This window comes from Musca domestica, unplaced genomic scaffold (assembly GCF_030504385.1).
Source record: "Musca domestica strain aabys unplaced genomic scaffold, Musca_domestica.polishedcontigs.V.1.1 38, whole genome shotgun sequence".
In the NCBI taxonomy this organism is placed as follows: domain Eukaryota; kingdom Metazoa; phylum Arthropoda; class Insecta; order Diptera; family Muscidae; genus Musca; species Musca domestica.
This window is the reverse complement of record NW_026712324.1, coordinates 6,940,876-6,966,709: the sequence shown is the minus strand read 5'-3', so window position 1 is coordinate 6,966,709 and position 25,834 is coordinate 6,940,876. Positions and strand designations below refer to the sequence as shown.

The 25,834-nt window shown below is 36.3% G+C and overlaps 2 protein-coding genes across 4 annotated transcripts in view; one reads left to right on the top strand and one right to left on the bottom strand.

Moving 5' to 3' along the window:
* The window catches only part of LOC101889113 (G-protein coupled receptor Mth2), a 361,585-nt gene that overhangs the window by 226,919 nt on the left and 108,832 nt on the right, over positions 1-25,834 (bottom strand). The window lies entirely within an intron of this gene.
* Positions 14,871-25,167, top strand: LOC101895631 (G-protein coupled receptor Mth2). 2 transcript variants are annotated; one of them, XM_005191140.4, is made up of 7 exons: positions 14,871-15,505; positions 19,066-19,225; positions 19,353-19,541; positions 24,080-24,334; positions 24,392-24,545; positions 24,600-24,818; positions 24,882-25,167. In XM_005191140.4, the coding sequence occupies exons 1-7, from the start codon at positions 15,005-15,007 to the stop codon at positions 24,976-24,978; spliced, it is 1,575 nt and encodes a 524-aa protein (XP_005191197.2). In that variant the 5' UTR covers positions 14,871-15,004; the 3' UTR covers positions 24,979-25,167. The 2 variants fall into 2 exon arrangements, with proteins under 2 accessions (XP_005191197.2, XP_005191198.2); XM_005191141.4 differs by having other exon boundaries at positions 14,875-15,505; positions 24,624-24,818.

The following is a 25,834-nucleotide window of genomic DNA, read 5'->3' as shown; positions in this document are numbered from 1 at the left end:
GACTCAGAAAAAAAGTTATAAAGTATCAGTCGGATTTGCCGACAGAGGTATACCCTCTGCCCAAGTGCTATTATTAAAATATTTATGGACTTCTGTCATGACCATTTAATTTGTTGAACCTCTATAGAGTAGTTCCCGAAGGAATGAACCAATACGGACCCTTTCGCATTGGATCTAAATAAATATGATAAAAATATTGCGACTTTATATGACATATGAGATTTTTAGAAAATGTTAAAATGTGTGCGAGGTGCCAGATATAGTCGACCGAATTATTTAATCTCATTATTAACCTAATACAGATAAAAATATAATATTACAGACATCTGATCAGAAAAATAAAGAAAATACAATAAGAGAATGCTGCTGAATGCTACAGATGGCAACAACACATGGTCGGCGTCGAAGCTTGGCGATATTTTGTAAAATTTTGTTATATGTTTAAACAGTATTGTTCCTGATGATCTCTTCCGTTGGAGGACGAAATATCGGAAATAATAAATAATTAAACAACAACAAAGACCTCGAGCTCGTTTTTTTTTATTAAATTTACATTTGTAACAAAAATATAATACATACAAAAATTACAATAAAATCGAAATCATAAATTCCATGTGCAACTCGAGTTTCTGGTTTAGAGAAATATTTAGATATAGCAAGTTGCAAAGAATCGCTTACTTGTTTCGCAAGTTATGACAGATATAAGTACTGAAAATTGCGACCCAGAAGGGGTTTGCAAATATGTATCATCTTGAGAACAAATCTTGTGTTAGCAAAAATGGTTGTATGTGTGAAATTTGAAGAGAGTTTGATTCTTATTTTGATTTCTTTGAGCGTTTTTTTCCAAAATGTCGAACCCTATGTAGAGCAGGTAGCAAAAGCAATGGTCCGATCTCAACCATCTTTATAACAGATCCTGTGTTGATGAAAATATTGTAGATGTACCATGTACCATGTCTAGAAGGGAATCGGATGTTGATTTCGCTTTTTATGAGCTTCATGGATATTTAAAATTTTGAGCGTTTGTGAGGGAGGTACCAAAAGGAGCGGACCGATATTGTCAATTTTCGTATGAGACTTAGAACTGAAGCAAATATTAGGATATGCAAAGTTTGACCAATTATCGCTTCTCTTTCTGTGCAAAAAATATGTTTTTTTTTTTTTTTATTTGAAAATTTCCACCATTTGTGGGGGAGGTACCAGAAGGAGTGGACCGATATATTCCATCTTAACAACATTGAAGACAATCGGATTCTTACATCACATTTTATGAGAGTTGTAATTATTCAAAATTTCGACCCTTTGTGGGGGAGGTACCAGAAGGAGTGGATCAATATTGTCCATTTTCACACAAGCCCTAGCACTGACACAAATATTAGTATTTGCAAAGTTGAAGCAAAATCAGATTATCCTTTCTTATTCTGTGCAAAAAAATATATTTCTGATAATTTCGACCATTTGTGGGGAAGGTACAAGAAGGAGTGGACCGATATATTCCATATTAACACCAGTCCTTGGCTTAATATAAATATTGGGATGTGTGAAATTTGAAGACAATCGGACTCTTACATCACATTTTATGAGAGTTGTAATTATTCAAAATGTTGACCCTTTGTGGGGGAGGTACTTGATGGAGTGGACCGATATTGTCCATTGTCACACCTAACATTGCAATGACGAAAATATTAGGATGTGTAAAGTTAGAGCAAAAGTGGATTATCCTTCCACTTTTTGTGCAAAAAATATTTTTTTTTTTGAAAATTTCGACCTTTTGTGTTGGAGGTACCAGAAGGAGTAGACCGATATCGCCCATCTCCGAACTCGAACTCTAAGTTTGACAAAAATATTACGATGAACCAAGTTTGGACCAAATCGGATACTCCCTTCGAGAGTTATCGTGCGCACCAACCAGCCAGACAGACAGGCAGACGGACGGACGGACATCGCTAGATCGACTCCAAATGTTCTGAAACGGATTTGATCCAAAGAGACCTAGGGTCTAAAACCGTTTTTTCGACTAGGCACGTTTGGACCGTATCAAATGATATATACTCTCTGTAGCCATATGGCTGAGGGTATAGTGATTCTATGAAGATTCTCAATTGTAACAAATAAACAAATGCACAAAGACATAATACCGTTACCACTATGTGGCATAGGGTATAATTAAAAAAATCGCCTATACTTGGCCGCAAATTCCCTTAGAATTTTTATATTTCAAATTGTAAAGTTGTCCTACTAAAAGGGTATGAAAAGTAATAAAATGTACTAAAAGGTTTATGCTTGTTTGAAGTGCAATAAATCTATAATGGTAGAAAACTTCTAAAACCGTATCATTTGGTATTATGTGAACGGATAGGGCTAAAAACTTGAAATGTTGGTATGAGAATCAAGGTTGAAAAGTAAATTTAATATATAAAGGTGATTTTGGGAAAGTGTACTAAGTGTGCGAATTGTACAAAATGGTAATAAATTTTGGAACAGTTTGGTTTAGGATGAACGGATAAAGCAGGAAGTTTGAAATTTTGTACTGTGGTCCCTTTTGGAGATGGTTTAGGAAATGTGAACTACAAGTACTCAATAGTACAAAAGTTGGTACAATGCGGTATTGGTTGAAAAAATAGTGCTTGAAATCTGAAATTTGGTATTAGGGTTCACACTGTTCATGTGTAGTCTGAACATATTGTTGTGGTTTCGGAAATGTGTATTACAAGTGCACGCGAAGTGCACAGAATGATGCTATATTTAGTATTGGGTGAAGGGACAGAAATATAATTCTAAAACTGATATTTAGATTACTGAAGGTTATTGAGTTTGAGATTTGGTTGCGGTTTAAAAATGCGTTCTATATTTGTACGAAAAATACAAAATAGTACTAAATTTCGTATTGGGTAAAGGGATGGAGCTGAAATCCTCAAATTTGATATTGAATTCTCTGTTGCTGTCTGAATTTGAGATATAGTAGTGGTTTTGGAAACATAATTTGGTGTAGGGTGAAGGGACATCCTAAATTTTGATATGGATGTCAGTGATGGTGCATGTGGTTGGATGTGCGTATTACAATTTTACTAAATGGTGCTACATTTGATAATTGGTGAAAGGATAGGCCTGAAATCCTCAGATGTATGTTTTCTGTTGGTATTTGAAATTGAGATATCGTGCTGGTTTTCGAAATGTGTATTCGCTGAAGGAGTTGGGCTGAAATCTGGAAATTTAATATGTATGTCACTATTGGTACCTGTGGTTGAGAAAATAAGCTGGTTTTTTGATATGCATACTATTATTGTTGGTATCTGAGGTTGAAATACAGAGATTTTTTGAAAATGCGTACTATAATTGCTCAAAAAGTTCTAAATGGGTGTGGGATTCTGAAATTTGGTCAGTCGAGGTCATTGTTGGTTTCTTGGGTGTAGATATGGTGATGGCCAATATTTATTATGAAAAAGACATTGAAATAGTTTTGGCCAGAATAATTGGATGTGGAACCATTGTGCAGTGGTGGTAAAACTAACATGCCCTTAGACAAACTTTGGAAAAAGTAATATTTTTTCTTTTTTTCGATAAAGGAAAATCTTAAATAGAAATAAAATGCCATCAAACTGGTGCAGCTGTTTTTGAACCCTACAACACTTTGTGTTAGGGGGTATTATAAGTTTGATTGGGCCAAAAATTATGTAACACCTTGAAATATTGGTCCTCCACTTAGGAAACTAAATATGGATCTTCCTATCTTGACGATCTGAGTCGGTCTAGGTATGTATGTCCGTCCGTCTGTCTGTCCGCGTTAATTTGTAATCAAGCTACAGGTCGCAGTTATGGCCCGATCTTCCCGAAAGTGAAAAATTAGGTGGGGTTAGGGTCAGAATAGAACCTTATTGGTTTTGGAGATGATCGCACGATATTTAGAGGTTGAAATGGACCAAAAACCGAAAAATTTCCTGATTATACCCTACAACACTATGTGTTGGGGGTATTATAAGTTTGATTGGGCCAAAAATTATGTAACACCTCGAAATATTGGTTTCCCACATAGGAAAGTATATATGGATCTTCCTAGCTCGCCGAGCTGAGTCGATCTAGCTATGTATGTCCGTCCGTCCGTCCGACCGTCTGTCCATGTTAATTTGTAATCAAGCTACAGGTCGCAATTATGAACCGATCCTCACGAAATTGAAATGGGAGGTGAGGTTAGGATAAGAATAGAACCCTATTGTTTTTGGAGATGATCGCACGTAATTAAGGGGTTGAAATGGATCAAAAACAGAAAAATTTCCTGGTTTTGCAGTTGCTCTATAGGTCACAATTATGAACCAATCGACGCAAAAATTTACATGGAGTAACAATTTGGGCGGCCATCGGACAATAATTAGCGGGTAAAATAGACCTTAACTTTTATGTAAGAAAATAGGAAAATTTCCACTAAACCGCGAATATTTTTAATCCCAGGCAAATCAAAAATACATTAAAAGATCACTTCTGACCACTAAGTGATGCTAACAGGCAAGAAATCGGATATATAGCAAAATCGGTAAAAAATATATATAAAAAAATGATCTTATTTATTCTGCTTATAAATCAAGAACCCCTGGCAGATTTTCACAATTCCCATCAAATTGGAATGGTCTCTCGCCAGAAAAGGATAAAATCTAAGAAAATCGCGGGATATACCAAAAAAAAAGTTATATATTTTGTTTTATTTTTTTTTTTCATTTTTGTCGAATTTTTTTTATCGCATGCGATTTTTTCAATTTGACCTACAATGTTAAATTTTCTAAATTTTTACACCCACCCAACACTACGTTTTGAGAGTATTAAATCTATGTCGCAATTATCGTCCGATCCTCACGAAATTTTGCATGGGGGTAGGGTCGGTATTAAAGCCTACTGTTCTTAGGATGTACATTTATAGGTTTAAATGGCTAAAAAATTTAATTTTTTTTTAATTTTTAGTCGTTCTGTAGGCCACAATTGAAAACTGATCGACACGGAATTTCGCATCGGAAGAGAGTTAAGGACAGGGAAGAAGCCTAGCATTTTGGATGACCATTGGATTATATTTAGCTGTAAAATGGACTACAACTTTCGTGTGCAATTATTTTGAATACTTAACAACACTACGGAGTGCGTAAATATTGGCCAAATTCTCCGGGTCAAAAACTTAAGGGTAACCTCTGGGCAGGGCTCTCTTGCATTATTTGGATAGAAGAGGACTTCGAACATATTGTAGTGTTGCAGGGTATCACATTTTTAAACAATTACAATTTTGAATTGTACATTTTGTAAAGACTATGTATGTGTTGAAGGTATTATATAAAGGTAGGGTTAGGGTCGGAATTAAAGCCAATTGTTCTTGAAGATGCAAATATAGGGATTCAAATGAACCAAATGAAATAAACCAATCGTAGCCAAACGTAATTTGGACCTAAAGGGTCCTCCAATATATTTTAGTGTTGTAGGGTATCACATGGTCGGTTCTGCACGACTATAGCCATTCTTACTTAATTATACCCTCAGCCATATGGCTACAGAGGGTATATATCATTTGATACGGTCAAAACGTGCCTAGTCGAAATAACGGTTTTAGACCCTAGGTCTCTTTGGACCAAATCCGTTTCAGAACATTTGGAGTCAATCTAGCGATGTCCGTCCGTCCGTCCGTCCGTCCGTCTGTCTGTCTGTCTGTCTGTCTGTCTGGCTGGCTGGTGCGCACGATAACTCTCGAAGGAAGTACTCGATTTGGTCCACACTTTGTACATCGTAATATTTTTGTCAAACTTAGATCGAGTTCGGAGATGGGCAATATCGGTCCACTCCTTCTGGTACCTCCCCCACAAAAGGTCGAAATTTTCAAAAAATATATTTTCTGCATAGAAAGAGAAATTATGATCCGATTTTGCTCCAACTTTGCGAATTCTAATATTTTTGTCAGTGCTAGGTCAAGTGCGAAAATGGACAATATCGGTCCACTCTATCAAGTACCTCCCCCACAAAGGGTCAAAATTTTGAATAATAACAACTCTTATAAAATGTGAAGTAAGAGTCCGATGGTCTTCAAATTTCACACATCCCAATATTTTTATTAACCCAAGGTCTGGTTTGAAGGTGGAATACATCGGTCCACTCCTTCTGGTACCTTCCCCACAAATGGTCGAAATTTTCAAAAAATATATTTTCTGCACAGAAAGAGAAAGGATGATCCGATTTTGCTCGAACTTTGCGAATCCTAATATTTGCTTAAGTGCTAGGCCCGGCGCGAAAATGGACAATATCGGTTTACTCCATCAGGGACCTCCCCCACAAAGGGTCAAAATTTTGGATAATTATAACTCTTATAAAATGTAATGTAAGGATCCGAACGTCTTAAAATTTCACACATTCCAATATTTTTATAAACCCAAGATCTGGCGTTAACATGGAATGTATCGGTCTACTCCACCTGGTACCTCCCCCACAAAGTGTCGAAATTTTGAATACCCATAAAGCTCATAAAACGCCAAATTAATATCCGATTCCATTTAGACTCTCAATATTTCTATCAACACAAGATCTGTTATAAAGGTGATATAGATCGAACCATTTCATCTCCCCCAAACATAGGGTTCAAGATTTTGGAAAACCAACCCCTTCTGGGGTCACAATTTTCAATAATTTTATCTGTCATAACTTTCGAAACAATTAGAAAATTCTTTACTACTTGCTATGCTCAAATATTTCTCCCAATAAGAAGCCTGATATAAATATGAATTTTATCGGAATTTACGATTTCGCATAAAATTGGACATAAATATCCTTTGCAATGTTGTCCAAGATTCCGCTCAATATTTTTATTTTTATCAGATGAAGTATAAATGTGGAATATTTCGGTAGATTCTATCTTGTACATCAGGCACATTTTAACATTTTCTAAAAATTATTACATATTTCCTATAAAGTGAAGGAGTTAGTCGATATAATCCATACCAGGAACGTCGGAATATTTATATCATATTTTTGGGTCCGATACGAAATATACAATATTGGCCCATTCTTCCGGAACCTGCTCCATAGAGGGTCAAACGTTTGAATAATTGTAACACTAGTCAAATTATATTTAAATAATCGAACACAGGCTGAGGGTATATATCTGTCGGCAATACCGACTGATACTTTTTAACTTGTTTTTTTTTTAAATTTCTATCCAAGAAATAATAAACAAATTGTGTAAATACTAAAATAATTTGCTTGAACCAATCTAAAAGGTATTTAAGGTGGACTTTCCGCTGGCGAAGGCGAAGTTGGAAGAGTTTGCCGTTAAACAATAAGATCGCCAGTTCAACCCCTCCATCAGGCACTTCAAAATATAAAGGGTTGACAAACACAAATTCAACTCCTGTATTCTAAAAATAGAACGACAGCGGATTGATTTTAACTGTGAGAAAACAGAATGATTTTAGCTTTTGTGGCCAGGTACGAGATAGAGTAGGCCGACATTGCTTATTTTTCACCTGAACAGAGTCTGAAATACATAATTCAATGTTCGGACTATATCGATTGGGCCCCTCCCTTTATATCACATATTCTTTTTTATTGGGTTTGTTTTATTTTCTTTTGAATCTGGACCGATGTATTTCATTTCATTTTTCACAAGAGATTTGGCAATAATATAGGGTGCGAGTGAGGTTGGAAGAAATCGGATACTGAGAACTCACATTTCTGGAGAATTGATTTTATTATTTAAAATGTTGATATTTTTTGGGTACGAGAAGCAGTGGACGAATTTCGTCCATTTTCGCATTTGACCTAAGCGTAGAAGACGGCATTATTTCCAAACCTCCGGTTTTTTTTCTCTGTGAATTCCAAATTATGTTTTTTCTTTACTATACTTGAATATAAAAAATGTTCGAAAAAAGTACACCAGCCTTATCATGTACATTATACATCATGATTTATTTACAAACTTGGTGGTATTATGCGCGCTGTGCTAAAATACTTTTGCGGTCATTAACCACAATTCACATTTCATATTCGATTATTTTCAATAATTGTAGTATTAACCAGCAAAGACTATATGATACCCTACACCACTATCAACTTTGAACCTTTTGTGTACCCTTCACCATACATACAGAGTGAGATGAAAAACTGCAACCAACTTCAGACTGCTCTCATTTCTAAGCCACTCGTCCGACAGCTGTTAAAATTATTTCCGTGACAGCTAGTAATATTATTTATAAGCGTACAAAAGGTTGTTGGTGATAATTTTCCAGAAAAAAAAAGATATTCTTGATAGAATTCAAGCGGGATAGTGTGATTTCTTTATATTTGGCGGGAAAACAACAAGTGGCTATCGTTAGAGCAATCCAGCTTTTAAATGTGAATAAATCTTTTGTGTCTGGTACCATCGCTCATTACCGTGATACTGGTAGCGTAGCCCGACGTCAAGGAAGTAGACGCAAGAAAACAGCAACATCAGCAGAAATGGTTCGAAAAATAAAGAAGCGACTTGATCGAAACCCACGTCGCAGTGGCCGAAAATTGCTCGTGAGATAAGCATATCGACAAATATTGAAAAATGGACTCGGGGTAAAGCCATTGAAATTCCAAAAAGTGCAAGAACTTACACCGCAACAGAAAGAAAAGAGACATAAAAGAGCTAAGGAGTTGCTTCGCTTAGCCGAAAGTGGTGAACTGCCGAATTTGGTTTTCTCCGATGAGAAAACATTCGTTGTCCAGCAGTTTGTAAACAAACAAAATGATCCTGTTTACTTGCCAAAGAAGTCAGCTGAAAATGTGCAACTTCGGTTGGCCACCAGAACTCAAGCGCCGGTCATGGTGATAGTGTGGGCTGCCATAACAGCCCATGGTCGCTCTCCGCTCGTATTAATCGACCGTGGCATCAGAATTAATTTCAGAAATTATCGCGAAAATATTCTGGAGGGTGTATTAAAGCCTCGGGCACGCAAACATTTTGGCCGCAGACCTTGGACATTCCAAAGCGTCACCCAAGAATGGTTACAAAAAGAGGTTCCTCGCTTCATTTCCAGCACACAATGGCAACCAAAATCTCCGGATACCAATACGTTGGACTATTGTGTCTGGAGAATTTTGGAAAGCAAGGTTGGCACAATAAAATGCCAAAGTGTTGATCACCTCAAGCAAGCGCTTCGCCGGGAATGGCCCAAAATACCGCAGAGCAACATTCGGGCAGCGTGTGATGGTTTCATTGGCCGTTTGAAGGCCATAATTCGTGTCAAAGTTGACCAATTCGAAGAAATCTAAAGATATTCTAAAATATAATGCTATTTCCGATAAGTTTTGCTTTCATTTAATAAAATTAAAAAAAAAAGATTTAAAAATTATGTCATTTTTTATCTCACCCTGCATACCCTCCCTAGCAATGTGGCTGAGGGTGTAAATATTAGGAAATAATTTCGATTTGTTTTTTCAAAATTTATGCAATTATTTATACAATGAAAAAAAAAAAAAGATTTCTTTCCTCCGGTGACTTATATTCGATAAGGAATACTTTTGTCTTTGGTACTATACTTCTAAAATGCTGCCCTCACACACCACCACACCAAGTGCGCCTTTCAGATTTGGACGTATAATGTATTCTGGTACCTAGGAGTAGAATTTTATGATGAATAAATCCGTAGATTACTTTCTTTGTTATATTTTGATTTGCTATGAAACCGCTTAAAGTGAGTTGTTAATCATATTTAGAAAAACGGACCGAAAAACTTCATCGCTGAAAGGCGTTACGATTTTTGGACGGAAATAGACCGCGCATTTTTATCTGAAATATTATTAGTATCTCTAACAATATTTCAGATAAAAATCAATGGATTCCAAGGAAAATTAATCCGAAAAATTCAAAATCTGTCTAAGAGGGGTGAACTTGTCTCCGTCCATTTCGGTTAATTTGCAATGCAAATTTTCAAACGCCAATACCTATTCATTTTGGAAAAAACATCAAATTTGAAACAATTTTAGATTTGTTCGAATTCATACGGCCAATGAAACCGTCGCAAGCTGCCCGAATGTTGCTCTGCGGCCCATTCCCGGCGAAGTGCTTGCTTGAGATGATCGATACTTTGGTATTTTTTAGTCCCAACCTTGCTTTCGAAAATATTCCAGACACAATAATCCAACGGATTGGTATCCGGAGATTTTGGTGTCCATTGTGAGCTGGAAATGAAGCGAGGAACCTCATTTTGTAACCATTATAGGGTGGCGCTTGCTGAGTCGTGTTGGAATGTCCAAGGTATGCGGCCAAAATTTTTGCGTGCCCAAGGCTTTTATACACCCTCCAGAATATTTTCGCGATAATATTCGGTATTTAGTCTGATGCCACGGTCGACTAAAACGAGCAGAGAGAGAGACCACCGGCAGTTATGGCGGCCCACACCATCACCATGGCCGGCGCTTGAGTTCTGGTGGTCAACCGAATGTGCACACTTTCAGCTAACGACACACGATCATGTTGTTTGTTTACAAACTGCTGGACAACGAATGTTTTCTCATCGGAGACGGATAAAACCAAATTCGGCAGTTCACCACTTTCGGCCAAGCAAAGCAACTCTTTAGCTCTTTTGAGTCTATTTTCTTTCTGTTGCAGTTTAAGCTCTTGCACTTTTTGGAATTTCAACGGCTTTACCCCGAGCTCATTTTTCATTATTTGCCGAATGGAATTTTGGCCACTTCGACGCGGGTTTCGATCAAGTCGCTTCTGTACTTCTCGAACCATTTCTGCTGATGTAGCTGTTTTCTTCCGTCCACTTCCTTGACGTCGGGCTACGCTACCAGTATCACGGTAATGAGCGATGGTACGAGACACAAAAAATTTATTCACATTTAAATGCTGGAGTGCTCTAACGATAGCCATTTAGGGTTTTCCAGCCAAAAATAAAGAAATCACACTGTCCCGCTTGAATTCCATCACGAATAATTTTTTTTCTGGAAAATTCTCACCAAAATGCTTTTGTACGCTTGTAAATAATATAATGAGCTGTCACTGGAATAATTTTAACAGCTGTCGAACGAGAGGCTTTGAAATGACAGCAGTGTGAAGTTGGTTGCAGTTTTTTCATCTCACCCTGCATATATTTTGTGCTTGAAAACATCCAACCCAATATACCACCATTTTTATATGTATGTTTATTTATTTTTGAAAAACAACAATTGTTTTTGTTTTAATAAAAAAAATCCAAACAATAGAATGCGTATGTATGCGTATGCATATAAATCTACTATACATATTTACATACTAAGCTACTACATCACACTATACATATATATACACATATATGCTACGAAAAAGTCGAAGGGTTAATTTAAAAGTAACAACATATACACCACTCATTTGTTTTGAGAATAACATTGAACTGTAGTATATTTAATTTTTTAAATAATTGTTTTTATTGATAACGCCACAAATGTCCACTGGTGACATTCATGTATTTAGGAATTTCCACAGCAAAATTTATTAGGGCATACCAAGAATGAAGCATATATTGTGTTTCTTATCATTAAATATTTTTTATAATACACTGTGCAACAGAAATAAAAAAATATTACGGAAAAAGTTGAAAGATTTGAAAGTAACCCTAATAGAGAGAGAGCAGGTTTCGACTTTTCTATATTTTGTAAAATTTTTGGATTAAGATTTCTGGAAATTTATGCATTTTAATTAGATAAAGTCTTCGGCATTTTTACAGATAACAATACGAGGATTGTTTTGGTCATTGATGTTAACCCCTGAGCGAGTCACGGAAGGGGTTTTTGGTCCCTTTTCCATAATATGTTTAAAGCCTTTCCTTAAATAGAATCTAGCAACTCAACATATTCTACAAATGTTACTTCGCTATTTTTATACCCTCCACCATACATAATATCGTGAGTATATAAAGTTCGTAATTCCGTATGTAACTCATACAAATAATAATTTTAGACATAACAGAGCATACATATTCTTTATCAGCGTAATATTCTAAGGCGATTTAGCAGTCCGTCGGTCTGTTGTAATCACGCTGGAGTCAAAACGAATTGCGACAGGAAGTTAAAATTCGGCACAGATCAACCTTTTGTCTGCAGGTCAACTTTGATGATGGGCTACATCATATAGCCACCATAAAATGGTACCCCCGATATTCGGTATTTTAATGATTGTAGCCAAATTTTTCTATAGAATTGTCTGAAAATCCACACAGGGAGTTCCCACTGTGTAGTTTACCTACTGGATGTGTATTGACTATCCATATAGTTCTACGATGATTATACCCTACAACACTATGTGTTGGGGGTATTATAAGTTTGATTGGGACAAAAATTATGGAACACCTCGAAATATTGATTTCCCACATAGGAAAGTATATATGGATCTTCCTATCTCGCCGAGTTGAGTCGATCTATGTATGTCCGTCCGTCCGTCTGTCCGTCTGTCCATGTTAATTTGTAATCACTCTACAGGTCGCAATTATGGTCCGATCTTCACGAAATTTAGAATGGAGGTGGGGCTAGGGTCAGAATAGAACCCTATTTCTTCTTCACCGCCCTAAACTCTAGCTACATCCGAACTTCCGCGTCGATTGGTCTATAATTGCGACCTGTATAGCTACTGTAAAATCCGATATTTTTTCAGTATTTGGTCCATTTCAACACCTAAACATTTGGAGATGATCGCTGATGGTTTTCTTTTATTATTTGTCACAATATCTTCTGGAATTTGTTCGAGTATCTCGCCTATATAAACCTTATTGTTTATTATAGTGTTGTAGGGTATTCAACGGTCGGCCCCGCTCGACTGTAGCCTTTGCTTACTTGTTTTAGCTACATTATTCACCGGAATTGTTTCAAATTTCTTATTTGAAGTTCCCAATGGGTACTACAGCCGGTGACAGAAAATTTTCTATGCAGGTACAGTTCTTCGTATAGCCTCCATACAGTACCTCCCTATACTCGGTATTTTGACGATTTTAGCTACATTATTCACCGAATTTGTTTCAATATTGTAATGACCTATGATAAAAGTTACCTATGCTTGATTACGTCTTCGTTTAGACCCCAATATAACAGCGACTTCCTATACTCGATATTTTCTAGTTTTTACCAAATTTGTTTTTCGAATTTTATTTATTTTTGATAATTTCCAAATGCCTTGCAAATGGTGGAAGGTGTTCAAAGTTCGGCCTGGCCGAACTTAAAGCTTTTTATTTTTTTTTATACCATCAACCATATGGTTAGAGAGGGTATATACCAAAACGAGCCTCATAAAAATAACGGTTTTAGACCCTAGGTCTCTTTGGATCAAATACGTTTCAGGACATTTAGAGTCTATCTAGCAATGTCGGTCCGTCCGTCCGTCTGTCTGTCCACTGGCTGGTATGCATGATAACTTCCGAAGGGACTATCCGATTAGGTCGAAACTTGGTACATCGTAATATTATTAACAAGCTTAGATCGATTTCGGAGATGGCCAATATGAAGCGAGGAACCTCATTTTGTTACCATTCTTGGGCGTCCTGAGTGTGATGAGTCCTGTTGGAATGTCCAAGGTATGTGGTCAAAATGTCTGCGCGCCCAAGCCTTTAATACACCCTCCAGAATATTTTCGCGATAATATTTGCCATTTATTCTAATGTCACGGTCGACTTATACGAGCAGGGAACAACTATCGGCTGTTATGGCGGCCCACACCATCACCATGGCCGGCGCTTGAGTTCTGGTGGCCAACCGAAGGTGCACATTTTCAGCTGACCTATTTGGCAAGCTGGACAACGAATGTTTTCTCATCGGAGAAAACCAAATACGGCAGATCATCACTTTCGGTCAAGCGAAGCAAGTCTTTAGCTCTTTTGAGTCTATTTTCTTGCTGTTGCGGTTTAAGTTCTTGCACATTTTGGAAATTCAATGGCTTTACCCTGAGCTCATTTTTCAATATTTGCCGAATAGAATATTGCGATATGTTCAGCAAACGAGCCATTTTTCGGCCACTGCGACGCGGGTTTCTATTAAATCGCTTCTTTACTTTTCGAACCATTTCTGCTGATGTTGCTGTTTTCTTCCGCCCAGTTCCTTGACGCCGGGCTACGCTACCGAGCGATTGTACGAGACACAAAAGATTTATTCACATTTAAATGCTGGACTGCTCTAACGATATCCACTTGTGGTTCTCCAGCCAAATATAAGGAAATCACACTATCACCCTTGAATTCTTACCAAAATGCTTTTGTACGATTGTAAATAATATAATGAGTTGTAACTGGAATAATCTTAACAGCTGCCGGACGAGTGGCTTAGAAATGACAGCAGTCTGAAGTTGGTTGCAGTTTCTTCATCTCACCGGTCCACTCTTTCTGGTACCTCCCCCCACAAAGGGTCAAAATTTTGAATATCTATGAAGATCATAAAACTCGAAATTATCATCCGATTCTATTCAGACTTGAAACAACTCAATATTTCCATCAACACAAGATTTGCTATAAAGATTGAAGAGAGCGGATCATTTCTTCTGGTACCTTCCCAAAACCAAACTCTCAAAGTAAGCAAAATAAGCATCCAACTCTCTTTGTAAGTAGATTGTTTGCAGTTGAACATTTGATTGATTTGAAATTTTGTCGCAAAGTATAATCTTTGGAGCTTTTCTTGTGGCGATGTTCTGCCTCTGCCTCTGTGTTGTTCTTAAACATATAAACATTTTTGTCAGTCAACTCCAAGTAAAATTGTGTATGGAGAAATACTTAAGCATGACACCGACAATAAACCGAAGAATCGTGTAGGGTGCTTACATTTATACCTCGAAATTATTTCTAATTTTATTTTGCGGGCAGTTGTTGTTGTTTTTCGTGAATTCTTTCTGTGTTCGTGTGCTTTATTTCTGTTCCAATTCTCAGAGAAATCAATCGCAATCTAGTGGACTATAGTTTTCTTTTCGCCACCATTTGTTTTCATTCTTTGGTCATGTTTTCGTGTGTAAAGTAATAATATTCGCGGGAAACGATAAAGAAAAAACTCTTCTGCAAATAAAATGAAGCTAATATTTAAACTGTCGATTCTTGTAATTCTAACGGGACTGCTTAAATGTGAAAATCTAGATTTAAATCTCGCTCCACCAAAATGCCCCTATAGAGATACGGTTGATTTGAGTGATGTGACACCTTTTGAAAATGGTTCCTATTTATATGAAAATGTCTTAATACCCAGTGCAGAGGTATACGAATATAATTATCGTTTAGCATTTCGAAATATCGAAGAAGAAGCCGAAACGCATTTGCGTGGCTGTGTGTGTGGCAAACCGAAGAAGTGCATAAAATTATGTTGTAAACATGGTGATTATTTCAATGAATTAACTGGGGAATGTGAATCGATTCCCGAAGATATGAATATACCAATTTATTTGAATGTAACATCGGCGGAGGATGAAGTGAACCTTGTCAATTTGTATCGGGAATTTGTTCCGTTGGTCGGTAAACCATGTTGGAATTTGGAGAGTCTAACATTGGACACGGATATGTGGACTTTAAATGAGGTAGGTGTACTGAGGGAGGAGTTAAGATTTTGGTTAAAAATTATGAAAAAGATTTTGAAGTCTTCGAGAATAGAGATCAATTTGAAGGAGGATATTATATATTTTCACATTTGCCTAAAGTTTGATTCATATTTACTATGTGCCAAGATTGAAGCAAATTGTAGGCAATTAAGAGCGGATCAAAGTTACATCTGAATTGATTTGGGAAAACCACTTGATCGAATTTGTTTAATATTTGTTTCAGAGTTTGGTATTTGTACCCCGATTACGGGAACGTATTTATTTCTTGGGATTAGACCCGGATACTCGGACATTTGACCGGAAAATATGGGTCCAAGACCCGTTTTCGACCTGCATATTCTAAACCGATGTAAAAAATAAAGGATTTTTTATGGTTAGATATTTTCAAAAGATATCCAATATTATTCTATATTCGTTTCTAGTCAGAGTCTTGAACTAGGACTTTCGGGTTAAATATAATGGTATGCAGGTCCTTCCGGCAGGAAAAAAAATACCTTTCCTCAATCAGAATACAAAAAGCTTCAAAAACAAAAATCCAAGAGTTTCTATTAAATTAGTTACCGTTATATATTTTCAAGCATAATTATACCGCATTGTTATCAGTAATATTGCCAAAGACAGTATTTACCTAAAATATAAGGATATCAAGAAATCTTAATCTGAATAGTTCTAAAAATGTGGAAAAGGTAGCAGATTTCCCCTTACACTTAGGTTATTTTGGAATGTTAGAAGTTGAGCGATCTGGCGGGCCAGAGAGTTTATTCACTTGATACATTTTATGTAAAACAAGCAAAAAAGCAGAAAGTTCGGCCCGACATATGGTGGAGGGCCACCACATGGAAAGAATTTTCAAATTAAAAAAAAAAAAAAACAAGTTAAAAAGCAGTAAGTTCGGCCAGGCCGAACTTTTAATACCCTCCACCATTTGCAACGAATTTGTAAATTTTTAAAAAATAAAATCCTAAAAAAATTCTGTTAAAATTTTAAAAATACCGAATATAGCCGTTATATTGGGGTCTATACGACGTGGACATACATAGGCATTGTTTGTCATAAGCCATTAAGCAAATTCGAAACTTGAAATAAACGGTGAATAATGTAGCTAAAATCATCAAAATATCGTATATAAGGAGGTGCCGTTAAATTGGAGCTGTGCGAAGACCTGGACCAGCATAGACAATTTTCTGTCACAGGCTGTAGCATCCATTACGAACTTCAAATACCACATCTCAAACTATTTCGGTGGGTATTGTACCTAAAATCGTCAAAATACCGAACATAGGGAGGTACTGATATATGGGGCCTATACGAAGACCTGGACCCGCACAGACAATTTTCTGTCACAGACTGTAGTTCCCATAACGAACTTCAAATACCAATTTTGAAACAATTCCGGTGAATAATGTCGCTAAAATCATAAAAATACCGAATATAGGGAGGTACCGTTATATGGGGGCTATACGAAGACGTGGACCTGCACAGACAATTTTCTGTCTTAGGGTGTAGTATCCATTTTGAACTTCAAATACCAAATTTGAAACAATTCCCGTGAATAATGTCGCTAAAATCATAAAAATACCGAATATCGGGAGGTACCGTTATATGGGGGCTATATGAAAACGTGGACCTACATGGCCCATTTACGAACTTAACCTGTCTACTGGAAAAATATACTTGTGTGCAAAATTGCTATACTTGAAAAAATTCCGTCTAATAATTTCTCTAGAATCATCAAAATAATGAATGACCATGGACGGTACCCATTAGGAACTTCCAATTCTGCCTTTGAAATATTTCCGCTAAAAAAGTGTGACAAAAATCAGATATGGTGCTACACCAAAACGTTGACCTATATAGCCCATTTTCAAAGTTCTGCAGACATAAAACACATTTAAGTAAAATTTTATTAACCTACTTAACTTCGGTCGGAAGCTAGAGTGATTTCGACATAGATCAAGAAAGCATTGAAGGTTAGATGGGCTTCGAAAAATAATCAATAAAAATTGATGAAATTGAGGTCAGATGGGCTGTGAAAACCATTTAAAAAAATCCGCTGAAAACTACTCCCTATAAAATTTGTGATTTAAGATGAGATGGATTTTGAAAATTATTTACAAAAATGCACTATTTTAAAATTAGAACTCTCCAATGTATCTCAAAATTAATAAATTTCTAATATCTGTTGTTGTTGTGTATTGTTGACCTGTTATATTTTTATACCCTACACCACAAGGTGGTCAGAGTATTATGTCTTTGTGCATTTGTTTGTAACAGGCAAAAGGAAACGAGATAGACCCATAGTTCCTTTTGATGATCTGCATAGAATCACTTTCTGAGTTGATTTATGCATGTCAGTCCGTCTGTCCGTCCGTCCGTCTGTCCATGTATTCTTGTGAACAAAATGCAGGTCGCATTTATCATCCGATTGAGATGAAATTTTCCAAACAACATTTGTTTTGCCCCAACGTGTAATATCAGCCCGAATAGTATGGAATTTTGCACATACAACCAAATTAGGCTTGAAAATATGTATGCCAAATTGTATCGAAATCGGTTCAGATATAGCTATAGCTCCCATATATATTGTTCATCCGATTTGTTATTTTTGTCCACCGCCGCCGTAATATGCATTCTACAACAACAATATTTGGGGAAATATATCAAATACAGCTCAGAAATACATTTGCTAAGTTTTATCGAGATCGGTTCAGATTTGGATATAGCTCCCATATATAACTTCGTCCGATTTACTTTTTATTGTGCACCAAACGTCTAATATTTGTCCAAATGGGATGGAATTTGGCACTTATGACCGAACTGAGTCTAGAAGCTAGTATGTCAAATTTGGTGAAGATCGGTTCAGATATAGCTATAGCTTCCATAGATATTATTCATCCGATTTTTATATTTGTTACCCACAACCGTAATATGCACTCCGTAACAACACTATTCACGGAAAAATATTAAATACAGCTCAGAAATATCTTTGCCAAATTTTATCGAGATCTGTTCAGATTTGGATATAGCTCCCATATATATCTTTATCCGATTTCAAATTAATTGTGCACCAAATGGGCAATACAATTCCGAATTTAAAAGATACAAATGCTTCGGCATATTTAGTCCTTTGAACTTTAAATTATAATCATAGGGTGTATGATTGAATTCTCCAATAAAAACTTTTAATTGTTATGTGGAGCTCTACTTAATTAGCAAAGTGGTGTAGGGTATCATAAAGTCGGCCCCGCCCGACTTTAAGACTTTCTTTACTGGTTTAAAATTAGAACTCTCCAATGTATCTCAAGATTAATAAATTTCTAATATCTGTTGTTGTTGTGTATTGTTGACCTGTTATATTTATTTTTACTTTAAAATATCCCTGAAGATGCTTTCCGGAGGAAATCAAAATATTGGATAAATAAAAAAGGAAAAATTCAAAAATAAAAAAACATAGTTTTTCAATGATTTTAAACAAAGCAATTATCCAAATAAGTAAAATCTCTAAATTTTCCCGTATTTTTTTTTTTTTTTTTGTTCAGGATGGTACTCTCTATGTGCACAACGATGACGCCCTATTGGACACCGTCAGCTACTGTCTGTCACCCTATCGTTACAATGGATCAAATGAATATGTTCTAGTGGCCCTGAGTTGCCCCATCAAAAATGAGGAATCATTTGCAGTCACTTTCAACACTTACGGTAATGTACAGCGTATTCCGCATAATATTCTAGATTTTTTAAATAAAATTATTATTTTCAATTAAATTAAATTAAATCAATTAATTAATTCAATTAATAAATTAATTTCATGCTACATCATCAATAGCCATGGCAATATCCGTGATATTTTTAGCACCAACTGTGCTCATCTATATATTTGTACCGGAATTGAGAGGCAACTTGAGAGGCAAACTACTTATCTGCTATTTAATCTCGCTGATTGGTGGTTATTCCATAATTAGCTTAATAAATATCTCGGAATATGTCTTCGAAGATATACCATGCAATATTCTTGGTGAGTGTTTGAGAGCTAGAGATCCATTTCAAAATATTTTTGTTTTATTCAAATGGAAATAGTAACATGACTGTACTGAAATCGGTACATATATGTGTGTGTAAATGATTCGGATAAGTTATTGTGAACGATTCAAAAATGTTTTTACATTTAAAATCCACGGCTAATTGCTTAATTGGTTCACTATGGGCAATTGCGCATTTCCTTTGGGGATCGGGCAGTGAACTTTGCGTATAAGATTTTATATTTTGCTTTCGAAAAATCTGCGACTTGAAAAATAACGTTCACAAAATCTTAAAAAAAATTTATGAAAAAACAGTATTGATAGATAAGTATTTTTTTGGAAAATACTCTATCAAAATCCACAGTTGGTATACAAATGGGCTTTGGAAAATATTATTTAAAACCAGTAAAGAAAGTCTTAAAGTCGGGCGGGGCCGACTTTATGATACCCTACATCACTTTGCTGATTTAGTAGAGCTCCACATAACAATTAAAAGTTTTTATGGGAGAATCCAATCATACACGCTATGATTATAATTATAATTTAAAGTTCAAAGGACTAAATATGCCGAAGCATTTGTGTCTTTTAAATTTGGACTTGTTTTGCCCAATTGGTGCACAATTAATTTGAAATCGGATAAAAATATATATGGGAGCTATATCCAAATCGAAACCGATCTCGATAAAATTTGGCAAAGATATTTCTGAGCTGTATTTCATATATTTCCCTGAAGTGCATATTACGGAGTGCATATTACGGCTGTGGGTAACAAATACAACAAATCGGATGAACAATATATATGGGAGCTATAGCTATATCTGAACCGATCTTCACCAAATTTGACATACTAGCTTCTAGACTCAGTTCGGTCGTAAGTTCCAAATTTCATCCAATTTGGGCAAATATTAGACGTTTGGTGCACAATCAAAGGTAAATCGGACGAAGTTATATATGGGAGCTATACCCAAATCTGAACCGATCTCGATAAAACTTATCAAATGTATTTCTGAGCTGTATTTGATATATTTCCCCAAATATTGTTGTTACAGAGTGCATATTACGGCTGCGAACGACAAAAATAGCAAATCGGATGAAAAATATATATGGGAGCTATAGCTATATCTGAACCGATTTCGATCTAATTTGGCATACTTATTTTCAGGCTTAATTTGGTTATATGTGCAAAATTCCATACTATTCGGGCTGATATTACACGTTTGGTGCAAAATAAAAGGCAAATCGGACGAAGATATATATGGGAGCTATATCTAAATTTTGACCGATTATCTCCAATTTCAATAGGGTTCGTCCTTGGGCCAAACAAATGATTTGTGCCAAATTTCATCTGGATAGGGCAATAAATGCGATCAGTACTTTGTTTACAACAATACGTGGACAGACGCACGGACGGACAGACGGACGGACGGACATGCATAAATCGACTCAGAATGTGATTCTATACAGATCATCAAAAGGAACTATGGGTCTATCTTGTTTCCTTTTGCCTGTTACAAACAAATGCACAAAGACATAATACCCTGACCACCTTGGGGTGTAGGGTATAAAAATCACAATTTGAAGACATATGACCTTTGAAAACTAGCCAGTGGGTCTTTGTACAGTAGTCTTGCAAAAAAATCATGATTGGGTGTCAGATGATCTCTGAAAGATATTATCAAATTCACGATTTAAGATAAGCGGTTTGAGATCAGTTTTGTTTTGAAAATGATTCTTGGGAACTACTCTTTAAAAATTCCAAGATGAGCTTTGAAAATATTTTTTTTTAAAAAGTAAAAGGATCAAAATAAGATTATCCTTTCTCTTTCTGTGCCGTTAAATTTTTTTTTTTTGTAAATTTTGACCTCTTCTGGGGGAGGTACCAGAAGGTGTGGACCGATATTGTCTATTTTCGGAGTTGGGATTTATGATTTCGCATAAAATAGGGTATAAATGTTCGACTTTCTATTAATTTTGCTCATACCAATATATTTATCTGTATTAGATGAAGTATGTGAAAATACATCGGTCGACTATACAGGGTGAGATGAAAAAACTGCAACCAACTTCAGACTGCTGTCATTTCTAAGCCACTCGTCCGACAGCTTTTAAAATGATTCCAGTGATAGCTCATTATATTGTTTACAAGCCTACAAAAGCATTTTGGTGAGAATTTTCCAGAATAAAAAAATTATTCGTGATAGAATTCAAACGTGGTAGTGTGATTTCCATGCGGAAAATATTGAAAAATGGACTCGGGGTAAAGCCATTGAAATTCCAAAAAGTGCAAGAACTTAGACCGCGACAGAAAGAAAATAGACTCAAAAGAGCTAAAGAGTTGAAGTAGTGAACTGCCGAATTTGGCTTTCTCCGATGAGAAAACATTCGTTGTCCAGCAGTTTGTAAACAAACAGAATGATCGTGTTTACTTCTCAAAGAGGTCAGCTGCTCAAGCGCCGGCCATGGTGATGGTGTGGGCCGCCATAACAGCCGATGGTCGCTCTCCACTCGTATTAATCGATCGTGGCATCAGAATAAATGCCGAATATGATCGTGAAAATATTCTGAAGGGTGTATTAAAGCCTTGACCACGCAAACATTTTGGCCGCAGACCTTGGACATTCCAACAGCACCATCAGCAACATCGCACTCAGCACGCGCCACCAAAAATGGTTACAAAATGTGGTTCCTCGCTTCATTTCCAGCTCACAATGGGCACCAAAATCTCCGGATACCAATCCGTTGGACTATTTTGTCTCGACTATTTTGGAAATCAAGGTTGGCACTAAATAATAACAAAGTGTCTATCACCTCAAGCAAGCGTTTCGCCGGGAAATGGGCCCAAAATACCGCAGAGCAACATTGGCCGTTTGAAGGCCATAATTCGTGCCAAAGATGACCAATTCGAACAAATCTAAACTTATTCTAAAATTTGACGCTATTTACGACATTTTTTGCTTCCATTAAATAAAATTTGAAAAAAAAATGTAAAAATTATGGCGTTTGACTTTGTTGCAGTTTTTTTGTTGATCTCACCCTTTATAGTGTAATAGCAAAAAATCCTGGAAATATGTTTAGTAAAACAAATTTAGCCTAAGTCGCGTCACTAAATGAATCTTTCAGTTATTTTTTTTTTTCAAAAACGTTAAAAAATTCCATTAAAATGTGATCGTTCGTATCAAGTCCAAATATATTACGAAATTTTTTTATTCTTAACTTGAATTCCATGGAATCCTAAAACGATTAAATTAAAAAAAAATAAATAACAAGTAAAAAAGCAGCAGCCGGGCCGAACTTTGAATACCCTCCACTATTTGGAACGGATTAGAAAATTTTCAAAAAAATAAAATCCATTAAAAATTCTTTTAAAATTTTTAAAATATCTAATATAGGAAGATGCCGATATATGGGGGGATATACGATATTGTGGACCTATATAGACAATTCCGTTTCAGGGGTAAAGTGCTCACAAAGAACTCCGTGTGTGGATTGGAAAATCATCAAAATACCGAATATCGTGGGGTACCACAAAGAACCCCTTGTGACCATTCCGTTCAAAAATGTGGCTAAAAACATCAAAATGCCGAATATCGGGGGTACCGTTATATGAGGGCTATACGATATCGTGGACCTATATAGATAATTCTCTGTCGAGGTATATAGTACCCACAAGGAACTACTTGTGTGGATTTTCAGACAATTCCGATGAAAAATGTGGGTAGAATCATAAAAATATCGGGGGGTACCGTTATATTAGGGATATACGATATCGTGGACCTATATAGACAATTCTTTTTGAGGGGGTAAAATGCCCATAAGGGACTCCTTTTGTGAAATTTCAGACCATTCCATTGAAAAATGTGGATAAAATCATCAAAATACCGAATATCGGGGGTACCGTTATATGGGGGCTATACGATATCGTGGATCTATATAGATAATTCTCTGCCGGGGTATAAAGTACCCACAAGGAACTCCTTGTGTGGATTTTCAGACAATTCCGTTGAAAAATGTGGGTAAAACCATCAAAATACCGAATATCGGGGGGTACCGTTATATGGGGGATATACGATATCGTGGACCGATATAGCCCATCTTCGAACTAGACCTGCCTGCAGACAAAAGAGAGATCTGTGCAAAATTTTAGCTTCCTATCTTACCTCGTTTAGACTGTAGCGTGATTACAACAGACGGACAGACGGACGGACGGACAGGGCTAAACCGTCTTAGAATTTTACGCTGATCAAGAATATATTTACTTTGTTGGGTCTGACATGAGTATTTCGAGGAGTTACAAACGGAATGACAAAATTAATATACCCCCCCATAGTATGGTGGAGGGTATAAAAATCGGTGGATGTTCCCCTCCCTACTTTGCTTACCAAACGATGTAAACATTGAAAACACCGATACATTTTTAGCTTTTCTTCCAAAATCTTTTCGGAATGTAATGTAATTTTGGAAAACATTCATTTTAAGCTTTAAAAAATAACTTTGAGTACCATTCTTTAAAAATAATTGAATTGCTCTTGACCAGGTTTTACATGCTACTTCTCCTTTATGTCGGCATTCCTGTGGCTAAGTGTTCTATGCTTCGATATCTGGCTTAATTTCAAGGATCACAGCGTGGACTTTTCAAGACAACGACATAAGTTGCGTTTCCTTTTTTATTCGTTGTATGTTTGGGGTACAGCCACTTTGCTCATGGGCCTAACAATGTGGGCGCAGTGGTCTGATTTGGTCCCAAAGATTTACAAACCAGGAATTGGGGATGATATCTGTTGGTTGGATAGTAAGTGGAACTCTAATAAAAAAAAACAAACACAATTAAAATGATCTACCCTTTTAGCCAACAAGTGGTCGACCGCCCTGTATTTCTATGGACCGAATTTATTGATAATTCTCTTCAATGTTGGCACCTTTACCATCTTATCGTTGCGTATCTATCGCATTCGCAGTGATGTGGCCAAGTTGACACAAAAACAAATGTTCTTCAAAGAAAAGTAAGCGTCTAAGGATAACGTGTACAAAAATTCAATAATGCACTTCAACAACAGGTATCTGCTCTCAATCAATTTCAGTGGCGTCGTAATTCTACGCCTATTCATTGTAATGGGCATCAGCTGGATAATGGACATCATTTCGTTTTGCCTCCGTGATTATAAGATGGCCGATTATCTATTTTTCATAACGGATTTTTGCAATGCCATTCAGGGAGTTTTGATTTTCATTCTGTTCGTCTTGAAACGCAACGTGATAGCGGCCATACGCAAGAGGTAAGGTTTCGAGTTGAAGCATAAGATCTATCTATGATCGCTAAATACTATTTTACCTTTCAGTGTCAGGCAAAAATACCACAGAAAGCCCAGGCCGAGTGTTACCTCAATATCGACACATTTCTCAAAACTTTCATCTAGTCATTCGACAAATGCCTAAATGGAACCCGATATACTCTGAAAAATGAAGTATGATTTATAGGGTTTCATAGCTGTACTTAATATATCACTTATTATCGATGTATTAGAATTTTATTGAAAAAATATGTTAACACAATTTTAAGGAAATAATAGCTTATTTTAAATATTTGTAGTGCAAAATAAAGACATATATGAATAATACCTAAAACGCGATGGAACCATTTCTTCCCCAAGGTCGTCTATGGATAATAGAAAACAAAAAGTTTCTCAGTAGACACCAGAAGGCCTGAAGCTTTTTTATTGACAATAAAATACCTCAAGGGCTGTCTTCTATGCAATAAAAGACCTCAAGATCTTCTAAACACAATAGAAGACTTCATTTAGACCTTGAGGTCTTCTATACACAACAGCAGACCTCAAGGTCCTCTATAAGCAATAAAAGACCTCAAGGTCTTCCATAGACATTACGAGATCGGAATGTTCTCTATAGGCAATAGAAGAGCTTAAGTTCTTCTATACGATCTAAAAATTTTCTACAGACAGCAATAGGCCTCAAACTCTTCTGTAGACAATAGAAGACCTCTATGTCTTCTTTAGAAAATAAAAAAATTCAAAATCTTCTACAGACAATAGAAATCAAGAACTCAAGGTCTTCTTCCATACAATAGAGGACCTCACCTTAAGGTCTTCTGCGAACAATAGAGGACCTCACCCCTGAGTCTTCTATAGACAAAAGAGGACCTCATTGTCTTCTATAGATAATTGAGAGAAGACATGATCTAGAGTCTAGACAATACAAGACATCAAAGTTTCCACTAGACACTAGAAAACCTCAAGGTCTGCTAAATATAATAGAAGACCTCAACGTCTGCTAA

What these genes read in the sequence shown, in the direction of transcription:
- LOC101895631 (XM_005191140.4), top strand. Translation starts at nt 15,005, where the DNA reads ATGAAGCTAATATTTAAACTGTCGATTCTTGTAATTCTAACGGGACTG. An exon ending in AGTCACTTTCAACACTTACG is followed by an intron (nt 19,226 to 19,352) that starts GTAATGTACAGC and finishes CATCATCAATAG; the next exon opens with CCATGGCAATATCCGTGATA. An exon ending in ATAGCGGCCATACGCAAGAG is followed by an intron (nt 24,819 to 24,881) that starts GTAAGGTTTCGA and finishes TTTACCTTTCAG; the next exon opens with TGTCAGGCAAAAATACCACA.